Genomic DNA, 21,498 nt, shown 5'->3' on the forward strand with positions numbered 1-21,498 from the left:
CCAGCACGACGGGAGGCCAAGGCAGGCAGATCACTTAAGTCCAGGAGTTTGAGACCAGCCTGGGCAACATAGCGAGACCCCATCTCTACAAAAACACAAAAACTAGCCAGGCATGGTGGCATGCATCTGTAGTCCCAACTACTCAGGAGGCTGGGGTGGGAAGATCCCTTGAACCCAAGAGTTCAAGGCTACAGTGATCCAAGATCTCACCACTGCCCTGTAGCCTGAGCGACAGAGAGAGAGCCTGTCTCAAAACAAACAACTCTGGCCGGGCACGGTGGCTCACGCCTGTAATCCCAGCGCTTTGGGAGGCTGAGGTGGGCAGATCACGAGGTCAGGAGATCAAGACCATCCTGGCTAACATGGTGAAACCCCGTCTCTACTAAAAATACAAAAAAATTAGGCGTGGTGGCGGGCGCCTGTAGTCCCAGCTACTCAGGAGGCTGAGGCAGGAGAATCGCTTGAACCTGGGAGACGGAGTTTGCAGTGAGCCGAGATCGTGCCACTGCACTCCAGCCTGGGCGACAGAGCAAGACCCCGTCTCAAAACAAAACAAAACAAAACAAAAAACACAACAAAAAAACTCCAAATGCCTCTGAGTCCCAAGTCCAGTCTCCCAGGCTTGACGCAACAAGGGCAGGGCCCCTTCCAGCCAAGCTAACCCAGCCTCTCCTCCAGCACCTCCAGCCTTTCGGAGACCCTGCCCTGCCCAAAACCACTTGGAAATCACCAACTCAACTTTCCTTGGAACGTACCGGGACACTCCAATGACGCCGTGTCCTAGCTGGAGTGCCTCGGCTTTTGCAATCCTGTGCAGAATCAAGGTTTTCCCTTGAGCCAAAGAATGAAGAATTACGGCTGAATCCAACACCACTGGCTCCAGGGCCTCTGAAAGCCGAGTCCTGAGGCTGCACAAAGGACTCTGTTGGCTCCTGCAGCCGCAGAGAAAATCTCAAAATCTGGGTGAGAATTAGCAGCAGATTCCAGGGATCAGCAGCCAGCTCTTCACACCAGCCTCGTCTCTGGGCATTGGAACCATGCCGGCAAAGGTCACGTGGAGCCAGTTGGACTGGGGGTAAAATGCCACCCGAATCTGTTTAGAGTAATTGTTTTCCCCCAGTGGATGGAATATTCTTTTCATCTGGGCAGCTAGGAAACAGCTAAAGTTTTCCATGAACCTCTACAAAGATTTCTGCGTCTTCCAACTTTGTGAGAAGAAAAAGAACTTGCTGGGGGAAATGATATTCTCGAGCTTAACACTCAAATCATTCTTTCTCGAAATCATGTTACTTTCTGGCCAAGTATGTCGGCGAAGCCACTGAGACACGCTCAGCACATCTTTAGAACATAAAGGCCCTGGCAGTAGCTTGCGGCGCTCTTTGGAAAACTGCTTGGCTCTCACTAGAAACACAGCCACCCCTTGTCTGGGCCCCGGTAGCTCTGGTGTTAAGTCGGCTGGAGACTGGCTTGGCCAGGGCCGCCATCTCCAGCCAGCCCTAGGGCAAATGCCCCCGGCTGAGTCCCAACCTGCCCGCCTCCTAGCCCCTAGCCAGAGGCAGTCGTGTGGCTCCATGGCTGGGCTAGGGCACTGCGGCTCTGCGCGCAATAAGCCAGGGAGAGCCTTCCTTCCTTAGCACTACTGGCTCCCGGAGCACCTATTTAGGTAAACTCCATTCCTGCAGGTGTCCACCCCTCTACACATCCAGCCTGGCCCCTCGGCCAGTTTTGCCTTCACCCTGTCCAGTTCATCAAGACATCCCCTTTTCATCAAAGCTCTTCTAGCACATTCTGAGGCGAGCCATAGACAGACATGAGGGTAGTTACGTCTCATCAAAGAGAAAGGGACCTCATATTTCTGGAGCACCTACCACGCACACGGGCTGACTGTGGGCTCCCATGGCCAGTGGGACAAAGGGCCCCAACTGCTGTGTGGTCTGATGCTGTGCAAATGAACATCTGTGCGAGTGGCCATGCTTCTCCATCGGAGCAGCCCTGTTGGGTCAGCGCGGCCAGAAAGCTGCGTTGCACTTCCCCTATTAGGGTCTAAGGTGGAAGACCCCTTCCAGATGTCGTTGGTTTCTAGATGGATAAGAAATAGCATGTGGCTCTCAGGTTAGGAGAAGGAAGCAGAGTACCAGGAAGAGTCAGAAAAGGGGAGGCGCCAGGGCACCTGAGGCTGTCCCTGTTCTACCTCCGGGGGGACACGTCTGGACCACTCATGAGAGGCCCCACTGCATCACGACCCCAGACAGGAGACGGCAGGGCAGCCTCAGACTCCCCTGCCTAAGTTCAACTCCGAGCACCGGGGCAGGCATGCTTCCTGCATGTCACTGGGGAGGCCATGCTCTCTCGTTTATCGGGACTCACGACATCCACCGGCTCGTCTGTATTCCGTCTGGGTGGACGTGACACTGGGCTGCTCCAGTGGGAAAACACTGACCAGTCATCGGAATGTTTACAGACACAGTGTCAGGCAGCGGGCCGGGGAAACTCTGTCCTCAAAGTCCCCCACCCTCTAGGCACCTAAGTGGGGTTTTATAGGATCTGCTGCAAGAAGATAAAGTGAGATTTTAGGGCTGAAGACAACATTTCAAAATCTGGCTTTAAATAAACATGGAATAAAAGAGAGAGAGAGAGCGCGAGCGAGAGTGAGAGCGCGGAGCCTCCAGCAGCTGAAATTAGAAGCAGCCAGCCCCGGGCAGGGAAGCCATCTGCGCGGCGCCCAGCAGCATGGAGACGTCTGGGCCCTCCCTGACGGCATGTGAAGCGGCACCCGCAGGTACAGCTCTCCTGTCTCCTGTCTGCAGGGACCTGCGGGAACACACTGAGGTCTTGTTTTCCAGCTGTCCTCCAATTTCAGATTCTGAAGAACAGATTCCCTCCGCTCCCATCCAGAAATACCTTTCACATCACTTTCAAGGCAGTTTAAGTCATTTAAGAGGCAGAGTGATAAGAAAACAAAGACAACGTTTCAGGCGGTAAATGAAGACTAATTATACTGAGCGTGAAGCAAAGTTCGTCTTTCTTCGTCTTTGCTCAGGGAGGTTGAGCCGAGGACGGCCCCCAGCACCAGGAGGGGCCAGTGCTCAGTGTCCTCACACAGGTCCGTCTTCCTGCTCACCCAGTCACTGGCCACTCCCACCCCATGCTGGGTTCAGAAGATGGCGAGTGGGCCTGGGACTGGGGTGGGCTCCCACTCCTGCCCGGGGTGGTGCTGCGTCGTGGGCGCCCGTGTCCGTCCTCCCCCTCCACCCTGCCCAGCTCCAGACGTGTGGCTGAAGCAGCCAGCTCGGCCAGTTCATCCCGGCGCCACATGTCCTTCCTCTGGCCCCAGACCCCAGCCTCACCTGGGCCAGTGCAGGAGAGCCCAGCTACGCTGGGTGCGCTTCAGGCTGTCACCTGCCCGAGTTATTTAAATCCACATTGTCAGCTAATGTATTCTAATAAGCAAGTGGGTGACCGGGCTGGCAGGCTCCGGATGACGCTGACATATAGCAAGGGGGGAGGAGCATGGAGCGAAACTCTGAGACTCACTTGCGCCCCGGTGCTCACCCCCGCGCTGCCTCCCACAGGCACCTGGAGTCACGCCACGCGATGTGAGCTGGATTATATAAGGGGGCTTGTTGCTGGGGAACCTCTCCCCGCCCACCCCCGCCAGGGCAGGCTCTGGAGGGAGGCCACATCTCCTCTGTCCCCGCCACCCTCAGGAGGAAGCCCCTCTGGCCTTTCTGGCCTGGTCTGTAGGGAAGCTCTGTCTGTAAGCCACCTCGCTTTGAGGGCTGAGGCTGGACCACGGCAACACAGGGTCAGGAAGGGCCTGAGAGGCCATGCCCACGCTCGTCTGTCCATGTGGAGCTCAGAGCAGGCAGGGTCTCCCTGCCTTAAACAGTGGCCTCATCCTGTCCTCCAGAACTTCCTCCCCATCACAGGCCATGGACTCTCTGCGAGAGGAGAGAGGGGACATCAGATGCCCGGACAGGCAGCAATGCATCTCCCTGGCTATGGCCAGAAGTCTGGCCAACACTATGGCTGCAGGACAGCCATGAGCCACGCTGGGTTGTGGGCAGCAAACCCAAGGCACCATCTGCCAAGGAGGCCAGGTGAGAACCATGTCTGGGGTGGCAGAAGGGCTGAGCCGTCAGCAGGACCCTCGCGCCTCACAGCCCCAGCTCCACTGTCGGCAGTCCAGCCGCAGTCATGGAGGGGGAGGGGGCGAGGTGGGGAGTGGGCCCACGTGCCTGTCCTTGGGATAAGGGGCCACTCCACAAGGTGCTGGCATCCTGGGGCTCTCTGTGATCAGCAGCACCAAACAACAGGGGCAACAGCTCCATCCACTGACCCCAAAGTGGACAGAGTGGGGACCTGGGGGCCAGGACGAGATTCCAGGGTGAGGCACAGGTGAAGCCTTCAGACTCCTGCAGGTCAAACTGGAGGCCTGTGCGAGATCACTGCCCACTCCCATGACAACCTTAACTCTAGCACATTTTTCATTCATGCAATTGTTACAAAGATACCGCCACCCCCCACCCCCCCAGCCCAGTTTTCCCTTTGGTGACATCTTGCATCAGTACATGCGTTTATGATGATCAATGAATCAATGCTGCTACATTATTATTATCTAAAGCCCATACTTTATTCATATTTCCTCAGTTTCCCTCCAATGTCTTCTTTCTCTCCCAGGACCCCACCCAGGATCCCACGTGACATTTAGGGATCAGCTGTCTTCAGGTTCCTCTAGGCTGTGACAGTTTCTCAGACTTTGCTTGGTTGTTTTTTGGTTTTTGTTTTTTTTTTATTTTGAGACAAAGTCTCATTCTGTCACCCAGGCCAGAATGCAGTGGCGTGTGATCTCAGCTCATTGCAACCCCCGCCTCCTGGGTTCAAGCAATTCTCCTGCCTCAGCTTCCCGAGTAGCTGGGACTACAGGCGCCTGCCACCTTGCCCGGCTAATTTTTGTATTTTTAGAGATGGGATTTCACCATGTTGGCTAGGCTGGTCTCAAACTCCTGACCTTGTGATCTGCCCGCCTCAGCCTCCCAAAGTGCTGGGATTAAGGAGTGAGCCACCGCGCCCAGCCCACTTTCCTTGGTTTTGATGACTTGGGAAGTTTTGAGGAGGGCTGGTCGGTTTTTCTGTAGAGTGTCCCCCTGTTGGGATTTGCCTGGTGTTTCTTTTCTTTCTTTTTTTTTTTTTTTTTTTTGAGACAGTGTCTTGCTTTGTCGCCAAGGCTGGAGTGCAGTGGTGTGATCACAGCTCACTGTGGCCTTGACCTCCTGGGCTCAAGTGATTCTCCCACCTCAGCCTCCAGAGTAGCTACGACCACAGGCATGTGCCATCACGCCTGGCTAATTAAAAAAAAAATTTTTTTTTTTGTAGAGATGGGGTCTCACTATGTTGCCCAGACTGGTCTTGAACAATCTTCCCACCTCGGCCTCCCAAAGTGCTGCGATTACAGGTGTGAGCCACTGCACCCGGTCTGCCGGTGTTTTTCTAATACTAAGACAAGGGTTATGGGTCTGGGAGGAAGAGCCCAGTGGTGAAGCGCCCTCCTGTCACATCTGCCCGTGTGACCTCTCGGTGATGGTGCCAGCCTTGACCTCTGGGCTGAGACAGTGAGTCGGGCTCTCCACTGTGGAGACGCCTTGCCTACCTCCCACGCTGTGCTCTCTGGAAGGAAGTCACCACGTGCAGCCCACACAGAAGGGGCACGAGCTGGGGCCCCCTCCCTGCGCCCCTTACTTTTATTTATTTATTTATTTTGAGACAAAGTTTCGCTCGTCGCCCAGGCTGGAGTGCAATGGCACAATCTCGGCTCACTGCAACCTCTACTTCCTGGGTTCAAGTGATCCTCCTACCTCAGCCTCCCGAGTAGCTGGGATTACAGGTGCCCGCCACCATGCCTGGCTAATTTTTTGTATTTTCAGCAGAGATGTGGTTTCACCATGTTGGCCAGGCTGGTTTCGAACTCCTGACCCCAGTCGATCCGCCCGCCTCAGCCTCCCAAAGTGTTGTGATTACCGGCGTGAGCCACTGCGCCCAGCCAGGCCCCTTCCTTTCAAATGTCAGCCTCTGGAGTGACCATCTGTATTGGTTGGGAGCTCTTCAGAATGTCCCATCCAGTTGCTGATGATAATGATGACCTCTCGGGTGCACTGGTCCCATTCTCTGCGCTGTTTATGTTGCTTTATGCCTGGATTCCTCCCAACAACGTTCTGCCCTCCACTTAGCGGGTGCTCAGAGAGGCTGTGACACCTGCCGCCAGCAACCAGCCAGTCATCTAGCACAGTGGTCTCCGGGCCTGCCTATGCCAGATGATGCCCCTTGGCGCTGCGCACCCCCTAAATGCACACCATGCCTGCCGATGTCAGCGCTCGCCCTGTCCCACTTGCCCTGGCGGGAAACAGCCTGCAGTGGAAACGTCGCTCTGCCTTTTACGCTGCACAAAGCCAAAGTGTGCTGGAGGCGGCTGAGCCAGGTTTCCTGCGGCAAGGAGCGGGACTCCTGACCCCACAGCCCTGGCTCCCACCCTCGATGTGCTCCTGCCTTTGCCTTCTTGCTGATAATGCTGCCATTGGTGAAGAACACGGGAGCCCATCCAGCCAATCCAGGAAGCAAACAAACGGTGCTCCGGACACCATGCGGACAGCTTTACCCGTTGACCCCGGCCAGGCCCAGCTGCTCCCACAGCACCTGGCATGGAGGGGGAAGCGAGCAAGGGCAGGCGGGGAGAGAAGAGGCTCACCCTCCTGGCTCTGCCCTAGACACCCGTCCGATAGCACTCCAGTGCCTTCCGGTCTCTCCTGCTCTGGAACTTTCTGGTTACTGATTACAAGTGCTTTAATCCAGGAATGAAAAGAAGGAAGAGGAGTTCTGATTGGGTGGACCCTTCTCTTGGAGAGAAGGCAAAGCTGCCAGGCAGAGGGTGGGAGGGGGAGGAAGAGGAGAGAGAAAGCTCCCTTGACAGGCATAAAATGTCCCTGTGATTGCGGACAAGTGGCTACTCTCAGGCCACATTCAGCCGAGGCTGGGTGGGGCTGGTCGGGAAGAGGGAGACGGAGGTGGAAGCGGGTTCAAGTTTTGCCGGGTGGTCACCTCAGAAAGGGCTCCTTCTGTTTAGCAGAACTCCCCAATCCTTCGCCTGGCTTGCCAGGAGAACAGCTTGCTTGAAAAGCAAAGGCTGTCATCCTGTAATTAAATCTGAGACCCCCCCCCATGTGACGTTGAGATGAAGCCACTTACATAACGCAACTAAAAATAAGCTGATGAAGGCTGCACACTTACACTCTCTGCCTCCAGCCCTCCTCTCCCCAGCGGCCCATCGTGCTGGCTGACCCAGGGTCCGCGTCGCTGGCTGTGGCGTCAGGTTCTTGTCTGAAGTCACTCTTGCCTCCGGCCCCGCTCAGCGCCCTGTGTGCATGAGGGCCCATCGCTGGTGCTCGGGCTGCAGACCCCTGGCTCAGAGCTGGGGTGCTGAGGATCCCCCGGCCCGCCCAGGCGAGGGCTGATGCTCATGAGAGGAGACCTACTGGGTACCGGCTCCATCTGCCTCCTTCTCAGTGACTCTTGATGAGCTGCTCATTTACACAAAGCTGCTCCCACCCCCACTCCACAGTCTGGATTGTGAAACCTACCCCACCCCACCCCCAGTGCAGGAAGAAGGTGACCCTGGTCTGGGGTGGAGACAGAGGGTCTGGGAGGGGGTGGTGGCTGGCAGTCTCGGTGGCTGTTGACACCTCTTCTGCTCTTCCTTCCTGGGAGGAGGCGGGCAGGGCGAAGCCTCTCCGCTCAGTCGATGGTTTCCTTCAGGACGTCTCATAGAGGCGTGGGTGAGATCCCAGGTCTGGGCCGCAATTTCTAGCCACAGTGCCCAAACTTCAGGCAAGCAGTCAGGTTCCACAGCTACCCCACCACACTCTCAGAGTCGAGGGGAACAAGAGGAGGGGGTGGTCTGTGAACACCTCCAAAATAAAAGGTGTCGGGACAAGAGTGCCCTCCTAACTCCACTCGGAGCTGGCGTCAGGGCGATCTCTGGATGCCCAGCCCATAAGCCTGGCCTGTCTCTTCCTGGGACCCTTGGTACTCAGCCCCCCCAGCTCCCCAGCCCCCTATACCCTTTAGAAAGGCTTCCCCATCAGTGCGAAAGGCCTCACAGGACACTGGTGAAGGCGAGCATGGAGTGCCCGGGGAACATCCTTGGTGGTGACCTTCCTGGAGGCCACTGGTGCAGGGCAGATGCCAGGCGGGCACCGAGTTTCTTGCCCTTGTTCTCCATTCCTAGGTACGAGGACCTCACCACATCCTGCTCTGCGCCTGTCATCAGCCGCGGTGTGTCTCCTCAGGTGCCGAGCTGGTCACTTCCATGTACAGCAGATGTTCTGATAATCCTCTTCTCAGGGAAGGCCTACAGCCCGCGTTCAGCCACCTGCCCAGCCGGCAGGCGGAGGGAGCAGGCCCAGGCACCGAGACTGCTGAGCCACTGGCCACCTGGAAAGCAGGCTGGCTTCTGAGTCAGTCACCGAATGTGTGTCCCCTTGGACGGGAGTAGCGCGATGATGTGCAAGCCAGCCCAGTAAGTAACGTTGGGAGCTTCTAGAAGGTGGAGCAGGACCCAGGACCGTGGGAGCTTTTCTGGAGGAGCCTACCTCTCCCGTGTTGCAGCTGATGGGAGCAGCAGGGCCTGGAGAAGAACTGTCCCCAGGCTGACCCCCCTCTTGGAGTGAGGAGACCTCCCGTGTTTGCCTGCCAGCCTCCATCTGTCATCTTGGTTACAGCCATTCAACTTTCTTCCAGGCGAGCAGGACCGCTCTACCCCCACCTGCTCCGTGTTGGCCCCAGACCCAGTTCAGGCCAGTGGATGTCTGTTCTAGGGCTGCGTGTGAGGTCGGTGGGTGCAGGGAGCACAGCAGGAAGCTGGCCTAGAAGAAGGGGGTCAGTGTCAGTGGAGATGCTCCTACCTTCAGGTAAATGCCCTCATTTGTTAGGGCCAGTTTGAGCGAGCTTTCTGTCATTTACCACCAAAAGAATCCTAAAAAATAAATACACAGGGATCTACCCCGAAATACTGGAAACAATAAAGAAAAAGGAAGCAGCCAGGGCCAGTAGCTGGAAGGAAATTCAGCCGGAGGAGAGGGGGCGCGGGGCTGTGGTGGGAGGGAGGCAATGCTTCCTGAATCTTACTTCCGTGGTCTTTCCATCGGCATTAGCCCATGCCAGTCTGGGGGTCTGCCGGCCAGCCGGCACAACTGCGTCTCCCCCAGGGGCCTGACTCTTTGAAGGAATGAATGAATGAATGATTTTGCAGGGATGGGAGGCTGGGAGAGTGAGAGGTTTCATTAAACGGAAACGCTCAGATCTGGTGTTTTTACAATGTAAAGCAAATAATTCCTGTATGTTAGCCTGATTTGTGTAAATATTTCTCCACGGGAATTGTACTGGGAGACCTGTGTGCCAACTCGGCCAGCTTCCCCTCCTTGGGAGGACCCTTAAGCAGGACCCCTCCTAAAAATTGGAGGCAGCTCTGACTCCTCCATCCCTCCTACAAGGTTCCCCCACCCCCCAGGGTTTTCCACCGCATGAGAGTCCTCCGGGACCCTAGTTTCCTACTGCCCTCGAGCCTTCCTTCCCGAGACCTCTCTCCCTAAGTAAACTGCCTCCATCGAGAATCTTCTGCCGGCACGAGGGTCCTCCCCCTCCCTAAGGGTCGCCCTGTCCCCAGGCCTTCCAGCAGGAAACTCCCCGTTCCCTCTCCAGATCCTCCTTCCCAGGGCCCTCCTCCAAGATCCTCTTCCCCAACCCTCCTCCCCCAGGGTCCTCCCCCTCCAGAATCCCGGCCCCAAGCCCCCAAGCGCTGTCTGCCTGTCTAGGGTCCTCCCCAGAGTTCACCTTCTGCAGGATCCCTCCAAGTCCTCTCCTCACGATGCTCCCCCGAAATCCTCCTTCTCCAAGTCGTCTCCCACTCCAGGGTCAAGCTCTCTCCAGGGTCCTCCTGCAGCACCCCCTCCCCCAGGGTTCTCCTCTCTGCCCCGAGGGGCCGGCCGGGGGGTCGCCGCCCGCCCGGCGGGCTTACCTGCGAAGCGGCGGGGTCGGGGCCTCTCCCACCTGTAAGCCCGACCCGCGGCGTCCTGCGTCCGAGCCGCTCCCCGCCCCGCAGCGCCAGGCCGCGACCCGGCGGGCCGGCCGCACGCCCCGAAGTGCCACTTCGCGAAGTGCCGCCTCCACGCGCGCTCGCCGCCGGCGCCCCCCGCTCTCCTCCCCGCACCTTCTGCTCCTTCTTCCTGCGCCACCCCGCCCCCGCCTCCCCACCCCCAGCCCGGCTGTTGCCGGGCCCCCCTCAGGCAGTTCCTAGGGCCCCAGCCCGCGCCGCACCTCCCCTCTCCTCCCCCAGGATCGACGCCGCCGCCGACCAATCGCTGCCTGGAGTCGGCCACTAGGCCCCGCCTCCGACCCGCCCCCTCCCCTTCTCCGGAACCCACCAATGGAAAGGGCGGCGCGGGGGCGGGGCCTGGCGGTTGCCTAGCAGCGGTAGCGCCGGGCGGGGGCGGGTGGTCGGGGGCGGTGATGAGGGCGCAACGGGGGCGGGACGCAGGGGCGGGGACTGCCGCGGGGCGGGGCCTGAGGCGACTATAAAAGTGGCCGCCGCCGGACGCCGCGCTCTGTGGTTCGGGTCCGCTTTCGTCTCCATCGTGTTGGTGTTGCCGCCGCTGCTGCCGTCGCTGCTGCCACCGCTTGCGCCCCCGCTGCGGTCTGTGGTGCAGCCGGGACCCAGGACCATGTCGCTGTCTCGCTCAGAGGAGATGCACCGGCTCACGGAAAATGTCTATAAGGTGAGCGCCCCCCGGCGCCGAGCTGAGCCCGCTCCGGGTGCTCCCGGGTCCCGCGCCGTCCGCGCGCCCGAGCCCGACCAGGGCGGCCCCGGGGCCGCGCGCGGGGCCAGGAGGCTGGGACTTCGGGGGTCTTCCCGGCGCGGCCACCCGGGACCGGGCTGCTGGGGTGGTGAGCCCGGCGCCGGCCGCTCACAGGTGGCCACCCCCGCCCGGGCCCCCCCACCCCATGCGCGCCGCGGCCCGGTCGGTCCCCAGCCCCAGGCCCGGGGAGCACTCCCCGCTCCGACGGCCCTGCTCGGCCCCCGCGCGCCCGCCTTGGCGTCGGCGGGAACGGAGCCGCGCGCCGGGTCCCGGGAGCCCTCGGACCTGTCTGAGTCGTAGCACACCCGAGCAGGGCCGGGGCGGCGGGGGCGGCGGGGGCGGCGAGCCCAGGGGTTGTGGCGGCCGGGACGGCATGGGGGCTGTCTGAAGGCCGCGGCCGGCGCGGTGGCACCATGGGGTTCCTCCAGGCGCGGTTGCGCGAGCCTCGGGCACTTCATTCTCAACGGGCTTTCCCTTTCCACAACTCCTGTCCGGCGCCGATGCTGGGGCCTAAGGTGGGAGGTCGGAGCGCAGGCAGGCTGGATGGGTGGACGGATAATCTATCATCTTATGTAACCGCGGAGAGAGAAGACTAATTGTGTAGGAGGCTGACGTGCCTGCCTTTGCTTCAGATGTGTTAAGAGTGGCATCCACGTTCTCGTCTGTGAAATGACAGGTTCACATCCGAGGGCCGCAGAGCACCGCTGGAAGCCTCCCCTGCTGCCCCCTTCCCGGTCGTTTTTGTGGCTGGGATACCGACAAACAGGCCATTGGTTTCCTCTTTCTTCAGCATCCGTTCTCGGTCCAGACCCCCACGCCAGAGCCCGGCAGCTCCCGGGGAGCATTTTCTCAGAGGAGAAACCCCTGCCCTGGGTGTCCCTGGGTCTTGGGCGATCTCTTACAGATGTGCTTTGTTTCAAAACTGTCTGAAGGTTCAGTGACAGGCTGGTCGATGAGTGGAGTGGGTATTTACCCGGCAGTTGCTGGTTCTTGCCTCCTAACCGGCTTGTGCCCTGCCCGGCAGAGTAACTGTTTCTGATTGTGTTAGGCGGTCAAGGTGTGCCTGGCCAGAGGCCTGCGAAGCCCTCTTAGCTCTCAGGCTTGGGAGAGCCAGATGGAGGCTTCTGGGGTGGCCCCTCTGGTTCCAGCTGGAGTGCAGGGGGCAGATTGCACTCGAATACAGCCTTCAATAAAGCTTGTGAAGCTGGGGCCGCGTCAGTCTGGAAGGATTGTGAAGGCGAGTGCGGTCAACTAGATGAGTCCTAAAGCCACGTTGGAGCCCCTGGGAAACAGGATTCAGGGTGACCTGAGGAGTCGGCTTGGGAAAGGCACAGGCCCTGGGGTTGTTAGGTTTGGTTTCACAGAGTCTGTGGCCTACGGTTCTGGCCTTGTTGCTCTGTGGAAGCACATGCTGTCAAGGGAGGGAGGTTTATTAAATTATTAGTCATTAGCTCCATTACGACTTGTTCGTGATTGCAGAGGGTGGAAGAGAAGTACCGGCGGAACCTTTTTCCTATTTTCTCTGCTTCTGCGCTGAAACCAGAAAGCAGGAACTTTCGTGGTGAGAGTTGGCAGGGGGTGGGTACATGGAGTGGTTTTGCTCTGGGGGACCGACCCGGTGAGCGTCCTTAATAAAACTCTCCTAACCTGGCAGCCGGCCTTCACCTAGGTGAAGCTGTAATTTATCTGCAGGTCTGAGTGAAATCTGCTGGCAGGAAAACTCTTAGGACTGAGTGTTTGGGGACTTTGAGCCCCTGTGGACGCAGACTAGCAGGTCTGGAGCACGTGAAACACACAGGTTCTGCGTTTTGTCTTCCACAAGTGGGTTAATTGGTGATTTTCCCAAGTGAAGATGTGGCGGTTGATGATTTGATTTAGCACGGCTGGACGCGGTAGGCCGTAGGTGTCTGAAGGGCTGATCCACTCTGGAAAGGCTTTGCCCTGGCGGCAGGCTTGCACTACTGCTGCACACAGGCGGGGTTGGTTTTGTAGGTGGCTCCTGCTGCCACTCCGGGGGCCTGACCGCTGAGTCTTTGAGTCCTGGTGCTGTTACCTTTTTGTGCTTTGTCACTGGGGAGCTCAAGGTGCCTTGGTAGTGCCGGTACTGGTTGGGCAGCTTTTGGCAATGTCGGCCAGGCAGAAACTCAGCCCACATGGAGATATAGTCAGGAGACCGCCAAAGCCACCGGTGTGCACGCCTGGGCCGGTCCAGCCGGTCCAGGCAGTGCTGAGCTCCGTCCTCTCCTGGGACGGTGCTGCCTCTGGCATCCCTTCCCGGGGCCGCTCCTGTGCCTGGGTTGGCGGCTTGCAGAGCCCTGGCAGTGCCTCTTGGAACGGCTGTGCTGTGGCCTGCTTCCTGTCACCCGCGATGCGGCTCAGCTGTTTGGTTTGGACATTGCATCGCCTTAACTGCAGTTCTGAGTGGTGTTTGCCTTGGCAAAGGAGGACGCTTGTCCTTGGCCTTGCTGATTAAAAATGCGAGAATAAAAAGTGCAGTTTTGATTTTCTTCCCTGTAAGAATCCGTAACGCAGACTTTGACCTCTTTTCCGGTGGCTCCATTCCCTTGGGAGCTGTGTCCTCGGGGAATTTTATGTAAGATGAAGGGGAGGGGAGTGGAACGGCTTCCCGGTGTTTGCGGAGAACGTAATCTCAGACCTTCTGGGGGCACTGCGTGGGCTGGGCCCTGCAGGTGTTGGGAGGGCAAGGCGAGGAAGACCCCTTCCTCCCCAGGAGCCTGGGCCCGGCGCTCGCTCAGGTAGCCCTGGGTAATGGCCCAGATGGAGGGATGGAGTGCTGGAATCTGCCTCCCCCAGTGGCCTTTGGAATTAAGGCTACTGAAGCTGCAGCCCTCTTGGGGAAGCCCCGAGCATCCCTGCGTGCTGAGGGGCTGGCTCCCTGGCTGGCTGTGGCTCCTGGAATGCCAGGCGAATGTCAGGTGGGTGTTTTCCTCAAGGTCTTGTGTCCGCAGAGAAGTCCTGGCTCCCAGGTGACCCATGACCTGGAGTGTGGCGGCTCCAGCACCTTCTCTGGGCATAGTGCCATTGGCCCACAGCCTGTCCTAGAATATGTGAGGCGAGAGAGCATCTGGGGGGGAGGAGGAGTCCCCGTTACAGACGCGGCCATGGCCTTCCTTGTGCAGAGGCTCTTGGCCGTGGCTGGTCACTCTAGCAGCTGGTGGGGAAGCCAGCCTGGCGGGGCCGCAGCCGTGCTTCGAGGAGACGGGTGCCACAGGGTTCCTGGAGCCAGGAGCCAGTTGGGTTTGCCATCTCTGGTGTGATTGGTAAGGGCTGGCGCCAGGTGGTGGGCGTCATGTGCTGGGTGGCAGGGAGCACACTGCCGGCTTTTCTGCTCCGTGCCCGGCTGCCAGGGCCTGGCTGCTCCTCTCTGCCACACCCAGCTTCTTCCTGGGGTGTGCAGAGCTCACCATCCCCTCCATTTGGAGGTGGTGGGGGGTGGTCTCTGACAGGCACCTCCTGGCATTGGAGCCGCCTGCCTGGGGGGCAGCAGACCTGGCACCTGAGGAGGAGAGAAATCACAGTGCTGGGCCCAGCTCCGTGCACGTGTGCATGTGTGTGCGTGTCTGTGTGTGCACACGTGCATGCGGTGCTTTGTTTTTAGGGATACCTCCTGGGGTGGCCCCTGTGGGCACCATCTTGCCGCAGGGTGGCTGCGTCTGCTGTTACTGAGTGGACCTGGCCTGCATTTTCTCCACATGTGCATGTCGTGTTCTGTGTTACCCGCCCTCGCCACCGCCAGCCTTTAGCAGGGGGCACGTCTCCCAGGAGCAGTACTGATGTGGTTCCCTCGGCAGGGTGGCCAGGGCACAAAGACTGGCTGCCATGTCATGCTGCCCTCTGGGCTGCCCAGCCTGTGTGGGCTTTGGCCCCAGGCGCTGTCCTGCTAGTTGTTGGCTCCAGGGTGCACGGCCCTTCTGCTGGCGCTTGCTCAGCGTCCCATGCCTGCTGGCCCCAGGTGGTGTCCAGCGCTCGCTTGGTGTCCCATGCCTGCCGTGCCGTTGGTGGCTGCATGAGGTCTGTGTCTAACGATGGATGTGACCAGGCGGTTCTGGGACGTGGCGCTTGTGGAGTTGTGGGCTGGTTGGGGGAGAGTGTCTTGCCCGTGCCTGCTGTCCCCACAGGCCTTGCCTTGAACAAGTATCCTTCGTTGGGGAGATTGATTGGCTCGTGGGACTGGCTGAGTAGACTTGAGGTTCAGGGTTAAAATGAAGGCCAGTGCTGCCCTGGGCTTTCAGGGGCCACCGTTAGAGGGGAGGGCAGTGGGTGGGGGCTGCTGGGAGCTGTGTTCCTGTTGCTGTCTTGTTTTCGACTGAAGCTTCCAAAGGTCGAGGCCTGAGGGCCAAGGCCTGTCTGCTGGCCACAGGCACCATGGGCTGAGCTGTCCAGGATAGGTGGTCTTGCAGGGGAGGGCTGGTGTGTGACCCGGCCACTGAACGGGAGGGGCCTGTCCTTCCAAGCTCCAGGAAGCAGGCTGGCCGGGAGGCTGAGGCCCGGTTCACCCTTCTCCCCCGTTCACAGGTCTGGGCCCTGGTCAGGGGAGCAACCCCAGTGTCACTGCAGGAGTGGCAGGTGGTGAGCAGAGCTGGGCATCACCACTTGTCCCCACCCAGCCTTACATGGCCCTCTCTGCCAGCTGCCCTGGGCTAGTGTTGCCTGTGGCTGCCACCATGGGTGGGGACACTCGCACCGTCGGTGGAGATGGGGTGCCACTGACTGAGGTTGAGGCTGGCTCCTGTCCTTCCTTGCACTGAGCCAGAGTCTGCCCTGTGTTGCCTTCCCAGCCACCTCGTCTGGTGACTTTGTTTGAGGCCCCAGGATAGGGAAGCATCCTCGTGGCTGCACAGAGCCCGTGGTCCCCTGGAAGCTCTGCACTTGGGCGGCCGGCGCCGTCAGCCGCCCCCCACAGCCTGCGCTAAGATCCCTAGTAATTACAGGCAGGCGGGGATGGTGCTGGCACCAGCCTCCAACACACTTCCACCTCCCCCGAGCGCTGATTCATTCCTGGCCCCTGGCTGTGCCTGTACAGCTGCACGATGATTCGAGGGGCCTCAACCCAGAGGCAGAAGGGGAGGCCGAGAAGGGACCCGTTTGGCTCTGTGACTGCAAGGGCTTGATCTGTCCTGCCCACGGATGCTTCCTTTGGGCGTGGAACGGCGGCCAGCCTGTGAGGGGCCCATCAGTATTTGGGAATGAACACATCTTGTTTCTGGATTCTGGAACGTTTATGCTTGAATCACTGTCCCGCCTTTGCTGAGGGTCTGCTCCTCGAGCGGTGGCCTGGGCCCTCTGAGGGCTCCCTGGAGGTGGTGGCAGCTCACACCACATGCAGTTGGAATCCCTGTTTCCCAGGGCTGTGGGCAGTGCAGGCTGAGGAGATGGCCCTGGTGTGGGGCTGGCCTAGGCAGGCCGGGGGCTGTTTCTCCAGCTATGGCCCAGGGGCTGTTGGTGTTGGTCCTGTACCAAGGTGACCAGAAAGCCCAGGGAACAAGAGTGGAGGAGGCTGTGGAGATGGTGGGGAGGTAGGGCCTGAGCCCATGCTGTGCTGAGGAGTCCCCTCCGGGGGGCAGGAGGCTGGGGATCTGCCCCTGGCAGGGGCCCTTTTCTGCCTGCCAGGCACAGTGATGCCCCCAGCACCTCCCTCAAGTTAACCCCCATCTGCCCCTGGTCTTTTTGACTCACACTATGGAGCCTTGTCTGCTGGTTCTTGGTTTGGTCAACCCTGAGCCTTGGAAAATCCTGCCTGGTCCTTGAGCTTCCTGCCAAGCCTGCCGGGAGGAGCCTTGCCTGGCCTGTCCCCTGGCCATATGACCTTGGCCAAATCTTGCTCCCTGGGCAGTGGGTACAGCAGGCAGGATGCTCCCAGGGTCCCTGGAGGCTCCGGGGCCTGTCCCAGTTCAGGTGGCACCAGCCTTGGTATCCTCAGTGCTCTAGTCCTCACTCTGATGGGCAGGGGTGGGATTCACGCGGCACCATCAGATCTGATGTCCTGGGCCATGAGGTGCTGGGGGCCCCTTGGAGGGGAAAAGGCTATCGGTTACAACAGGGTGCTTTTGTTCTTGCTTAGAGTTTTTATTTTATACTTACTGGGACAGTTGTTTTATAATTGGGTAGTGTTTTTCTCGTTTTTTGGTTTTTGTTTTTGTTTTTGTTTTGTTTTTGCAGACGGAGTTTTGCTCTTGTTGCCCAGGCTGGAGTGCAGTGGCGCGATCTCAGCTCACTGCAACCTCCGCCTCCTGGGTTCAGGTGATTCTCCTGCCTCAGCCTCCCAAGTAGCTGGGATTACAGGCATGCGCCACCACGCCTGGCTAATTATCTATTTTTAGTAGAGATGGGATTTTTCCATGTTGGTCAGGCTGGTCTCGAACTCCCGACCTCAGGTGATCCACCCACCTCTGGCTCCCAAAGTGCTGGGATTATAGGCATGAGCCACTGCGCCTGGCCCTGTTTGGGTAGGTTTTTAAATAATCATTGAATTCATGTGAAGTAAATTGGTAGGGTTTTCTTAAAACTTATTTTTCATGGAAAGTTTGACTTCTGAGTCACATTTCAGCTCTGTGCTTGTCCACTGGGCACCTGCCCCTGAGCCGTCAGGGGTGCCTATGCCAGAACACCTCCTGAGTATGTCTCTGAGATTTTCTTCCAAGCCCCTGCTCTTCCATTTTTGTTACTGGCACTTTTTTACTTTTTTTTCTTTTCTTCTTTCTTTCTTTTTTTCTTTTTTCTTTCTTTCTTTTCTTTCTTTTTTTTCTGAGACAGAGTCTCGCTTTGTTTCCCAGCCTGGAATGCAGTGGTGTGATCACACCTCAACTACAGCCTGAACCTCCTGGGCTTACACAGTCCTCCTGCCTCAGCCACCTGAGTAGCTAGGACCATAGGCATGCCCCACCTGTGTGCCTGGCTAATTTTTTTTTTAATTTTAATTTTTGGTAGAGATGGGGTCTTGCTATGTTGCCCAGGCTGGTCTTGAACTCCTAGGCTCAAGCAGTTCTCCCACCTTGGCCTCCCAAAGTGCTGGGATTACATGTGTGAGCAAACGCACCCTGGTGCTTTCTTGATCAGGTTTTCAGACAATGGCCAGGACTCCTGTTCCTTCTTCGGCCAGGACTCCTGTTCCTTCTTCGGATGGTCCTTATGTGTTTTGTGCACTGAGCTGTCCAGGCGTGCCCCTGCCTGGTTGTGGCAGGGGACAGTCAGCAGGTGGGCCATGCCAGGTGAGCGCCTGCATGTCACGGCTGCCCCAGTGGGAGTCGCAGGACGCGAATGGTGGAATGCGCTGGGGTGGCACCGGTGCCTGTGCCGGAAGAGAGCGACATCTTGACGTTAGAATGGGGGTGGGGATGGTGGTAGGGGAGCGGGTGTCCCCTGGCTGCAGGAACTGGCATCTGTCCAGTGGAGGGTTTGTCTCACCCAGAGCCAAGCGTGGTCTGGGTGGATGCTGCTAGTGGCAGGCAGAGTGGCCTTGCAGCTTCCAGGTGGGGCTTTTAATTTAATTTAATTTTATTTATTTAAGACAGAGTCTTGTTCTGTCACCCAGGCTGGAGTGCAGTGGTGTGACCTTGGCTCACTGCAGCCTCTGCCTCCTGGGCTCAAGCAATTCCAAGAAGCTGGGATTACAGGTGTGCGCTACCACGCTGGCTAATTTTAGTATTTTTAGTAGAGATGGGGTTTCACCATGTTGCCCAGGCTGGTCTTTAACACCTGGGGTCAAATGATCCTCCCACCTCGGCCTCCCAGAGTGCTGGGATTACAGGCGTGAACCAGTGCGTCCGGTCTAGATGGGGCTTTTAAGCCAGTGGGTGTGGTGGAGGCTGAGATACCACCACCTGAAATGAAGTAGACCTGGGTCCCCCCATACCCATTTTTCCAGCCCCCTCTTCCCTGGCCGACTATGTCTGCCAGAGGAGGCCTGTGTCCATCTCCATTTGTTCCACCGTGGAAAGCCTGTCCTCACGCAGTCCAGGCATGGATGGAGCATCAGCCTCCACCTGTCCTGCTCCTGGGCTGAGACTCCAGGGCCTCGGTGGCCCCCGGCCGTGGAGCAGAGCTGTGGGCTGCGGTCCGACCGGTGGCAGGAGTCCCATCTAGGGATGTGGCTGTGAAGCTGGGGTGCTGGGGCCTGGGTGGTGTCACCTCTGTCTCTGGCTCTGGGGACGGCTGGGCCCGCAGCGTCCTGGCACTCAGGAAGCCTTGCCACTGCTCACACTAGAGCGTCCTGGCACCCAGGAGGCCCTGCCACTGCTGGCACCGGAGCGTCCTGGCACCCAGGAGGCCTCGCCACTGCTCACACTGGAGCGTCCTGGCACCCGGGAGGCCTCGCCACTGCTCACACTGGAGCGTCCTGGCACCCGGGAGGCCTCGCCACTGCTCGCACCGGACACTGCTCTGGACATTCTCTGTGCTCAGCCTTGTTACTGTTGCCTCGTGTGCGGGTCCTGGGTGTCCCTGCCTGACAGGGGATCCTGGGTTCGGGGGAGAAGTGTGTCCCTACCCATAAGCTGCAGTGGCTGAGCCCATTGAAACTGGCCAGCCAACTCCAGGGCCCTCTGGCTCTCCAGCCGTGCGTCTGTCCTTCTGTTCAGGAGTTCGAGGAGTTCAGGAAGGCGTTCTCGCTGCTGGGCCTCAGTTTTCTCATTAATTCAGTGAGACAATAGCGTATTTCCTGGCACAGAGAGAGTACTGGGTAAGTGGTGGCCACGATCGCTAGCTTGTGGGACAGAAAGTTCTTCAGAGATCAGAGGTCAGTGGTCCAGAGCAGGAAAGCCCCGCCCCGAGGCTGCTTGCAGCTGTCTGCTTTCCTGGGATCCTGTGTTCCTGAGTGTGGCCAAACCCCCCCGGGCCGGCACCTCCCACCTGCCTGACCTGAGGTTGGCGGGAGGTGGGGCCGTACAGGCATTCCAAGGCTGCCTCCCTGCTTGCTCAGCCGCAGTTGCTCCTCCAGCCGTGAGCCCAGCCCGAAAGACCGGCCAGTGCCTTCACAGAGAGGGGATGGGGCAGTGGCCTTGGGGGTTCTTGCAGGCCAGGCGGTGACCAGACTTGGGTCTGCGATTGGCGGTAATGAGTGACCTAGTGACCGGGCCTCTCCACGTTGGAGGGGGACCAACACAGCGCCACAGACTGCTGCGCCCACAGGATGGCCATGGCACCCGGCTTGTCCCTATGGTATCTGTGCCCTCTTCTCTTCTCTTATAAGGCACTGGTCATATGGGATTATGGCCCACCCTAGTGACCCCAGTTACTTTTATCATCTTCCTAAAGACCCTGTTTGCAAACACAGTTGCACTGCGTGATGCCAGGGATTAGAACTTCAACACGTGCATCCTGGGAGGGGACACAGTTCAGCCATGACACCCAGTGGGCCCTACCCCGCGACGGAGTGCAGTAGCTGCTGGAGGGGCCGAGTCTTCCATGTTGCCTGGAGGTGACCACTTGTCTGTCTTCAGGCTGATTGTATTACGAGCCTGTGATGGTTTTCTCTTCCAACCTCAGTCAGATTGCAGCCCGCAGTTTATGACAACAGGAAGGTTTCCACGGGGACAGCTGATTCTATTGGAAGAGCAGTCAGCTGGCAAGGCGCCAGCTCAGTGCTGGCCACAGGCGAAAGGCAGCTGGAATGCACCGTCCCGTGTGGGCCGGACACCCCGTGAGGCTGAGCAGTTGCTAAGTTCTGTGACCCAGGCCAGGGTGGCCGGACGTTGGAAGGTGTTTGTAAGGGGCTCTGTCCCCATTGAAGCTGGGATAGGCAGGATGTGCCTCTCGGACAGGAAGGAAGTGGCCGGACTGCTTGGTGCTGTGTTTGGACTTTGCTGGGCTGCGGCTCCTCCTGCGCGGGCCGGGTCATGGCGTCCTGCGTGCAAGGCCCCACGTGTGGCTTTTGCCCTTGTGGACCTCTGCTCCTGGGGACCTCGTTCAGGAGGGTCAGACTTGGGGCCCCTGACAGTTGAGGACCCCAGGAGAAAGCTCGCAGAGGGCGTGCAGGTGTCCAAGGCCCGTGGAAAGGGAGATGCTGCTGCAATCCTGAAAGGGAAGCAGGGCCCTGGGCTGGGGCTGGGGGCCCAGGGGAATGGCCGTGTGGCCCTTCCCACAGGCGGAGGGCAGAAGCGCCTGGCTCAGGAGCTGGCCTTAGTGTTGGCATTTGTCCCTGTTGTTTTTAGCTGCAGCATTCATGGTCCCTGTCCTGGGGCCTCCCAGGAGCCTGGCGGGTAGGGCAGGCAGCATGAGGGAAGGAGTCCCTGCACCTTGGGCCCCTCCTGGCGGGAGGCCACCTGCTCCTCTGGTCACATCTGGGCACCGTGCCAAAGACACAAGGAATCACTTTATTATGATGTTGATGGGTTTTCTGTGGGTGCTCCTGGAGGCTGAGAACTGGAGCTACCACCTTAGGCGACATCCTAACCCCTCACGCTGACCCCACCATGACTCATGGCCAGGCTGCCTGGGGCCCTGCAGGAGTCCCTGGTATGCCTGGGACCTGGGTGTCTCTCTTCAGTCTTCCAGGAGGGGCTGGGCTGTGCCCTCCATCTGTCTGATCTGAGTGGTTCTGGGGGAGTCTGGGTCAGCCAGGCCATGCCGAAGCTGC

The 21,498-nt window shown here is 58.9% G+C and overlaps 1 protein-coding gene across 4 annotated transcripts in view; it reads left to right on the forward strand.

Moving 5' to 3' along the window:
- The first annotated feature begins 10,545 nt into the window (after window positions 1-10,545).
- Window positions 10,546-21,498, forward strand: part of BAIAP2 (BAR/IMD domain containing adaptor protein 2) — a 79,716-nt gene continuing 68,763 nt past the window's right edge. For 2 of the 4 annotated variants that reach the window (XM_054458579.2, XM_054458580.2), the window contains exon 1: window positions 10,546-10,823. In XM_054458579.2, the coding sequence (XP_054314554.1) occupies window positions 10,770-10,823 (54 nt within the window). In that variant the 5' untranslated portion in view covers window positions 10,546-10,769. The remainder of the gene's footprint in view (window positions 10,824-21,498) is intronic. The other 2 variants (XM_054458578.2, XM_054458582.2) reach the window with 2 other exon arrangements.

Source organism: Pongo pygmaeus, chromosome 19 (genome assembly GCF_028885625.2).
Source record: "Pongo pygmaeus isolate AG05252 chromosome 19, NHGRI_mPonPyg2-v2.0_pri, whole genome shotgun sequence".
In the NCBI taxonomy this organism is placed as follows: Eukaryota; Metazoa; Chordata; class Mammalia; order Primates; family Hominidae; genus Pongo; species Pongo pygmaeus.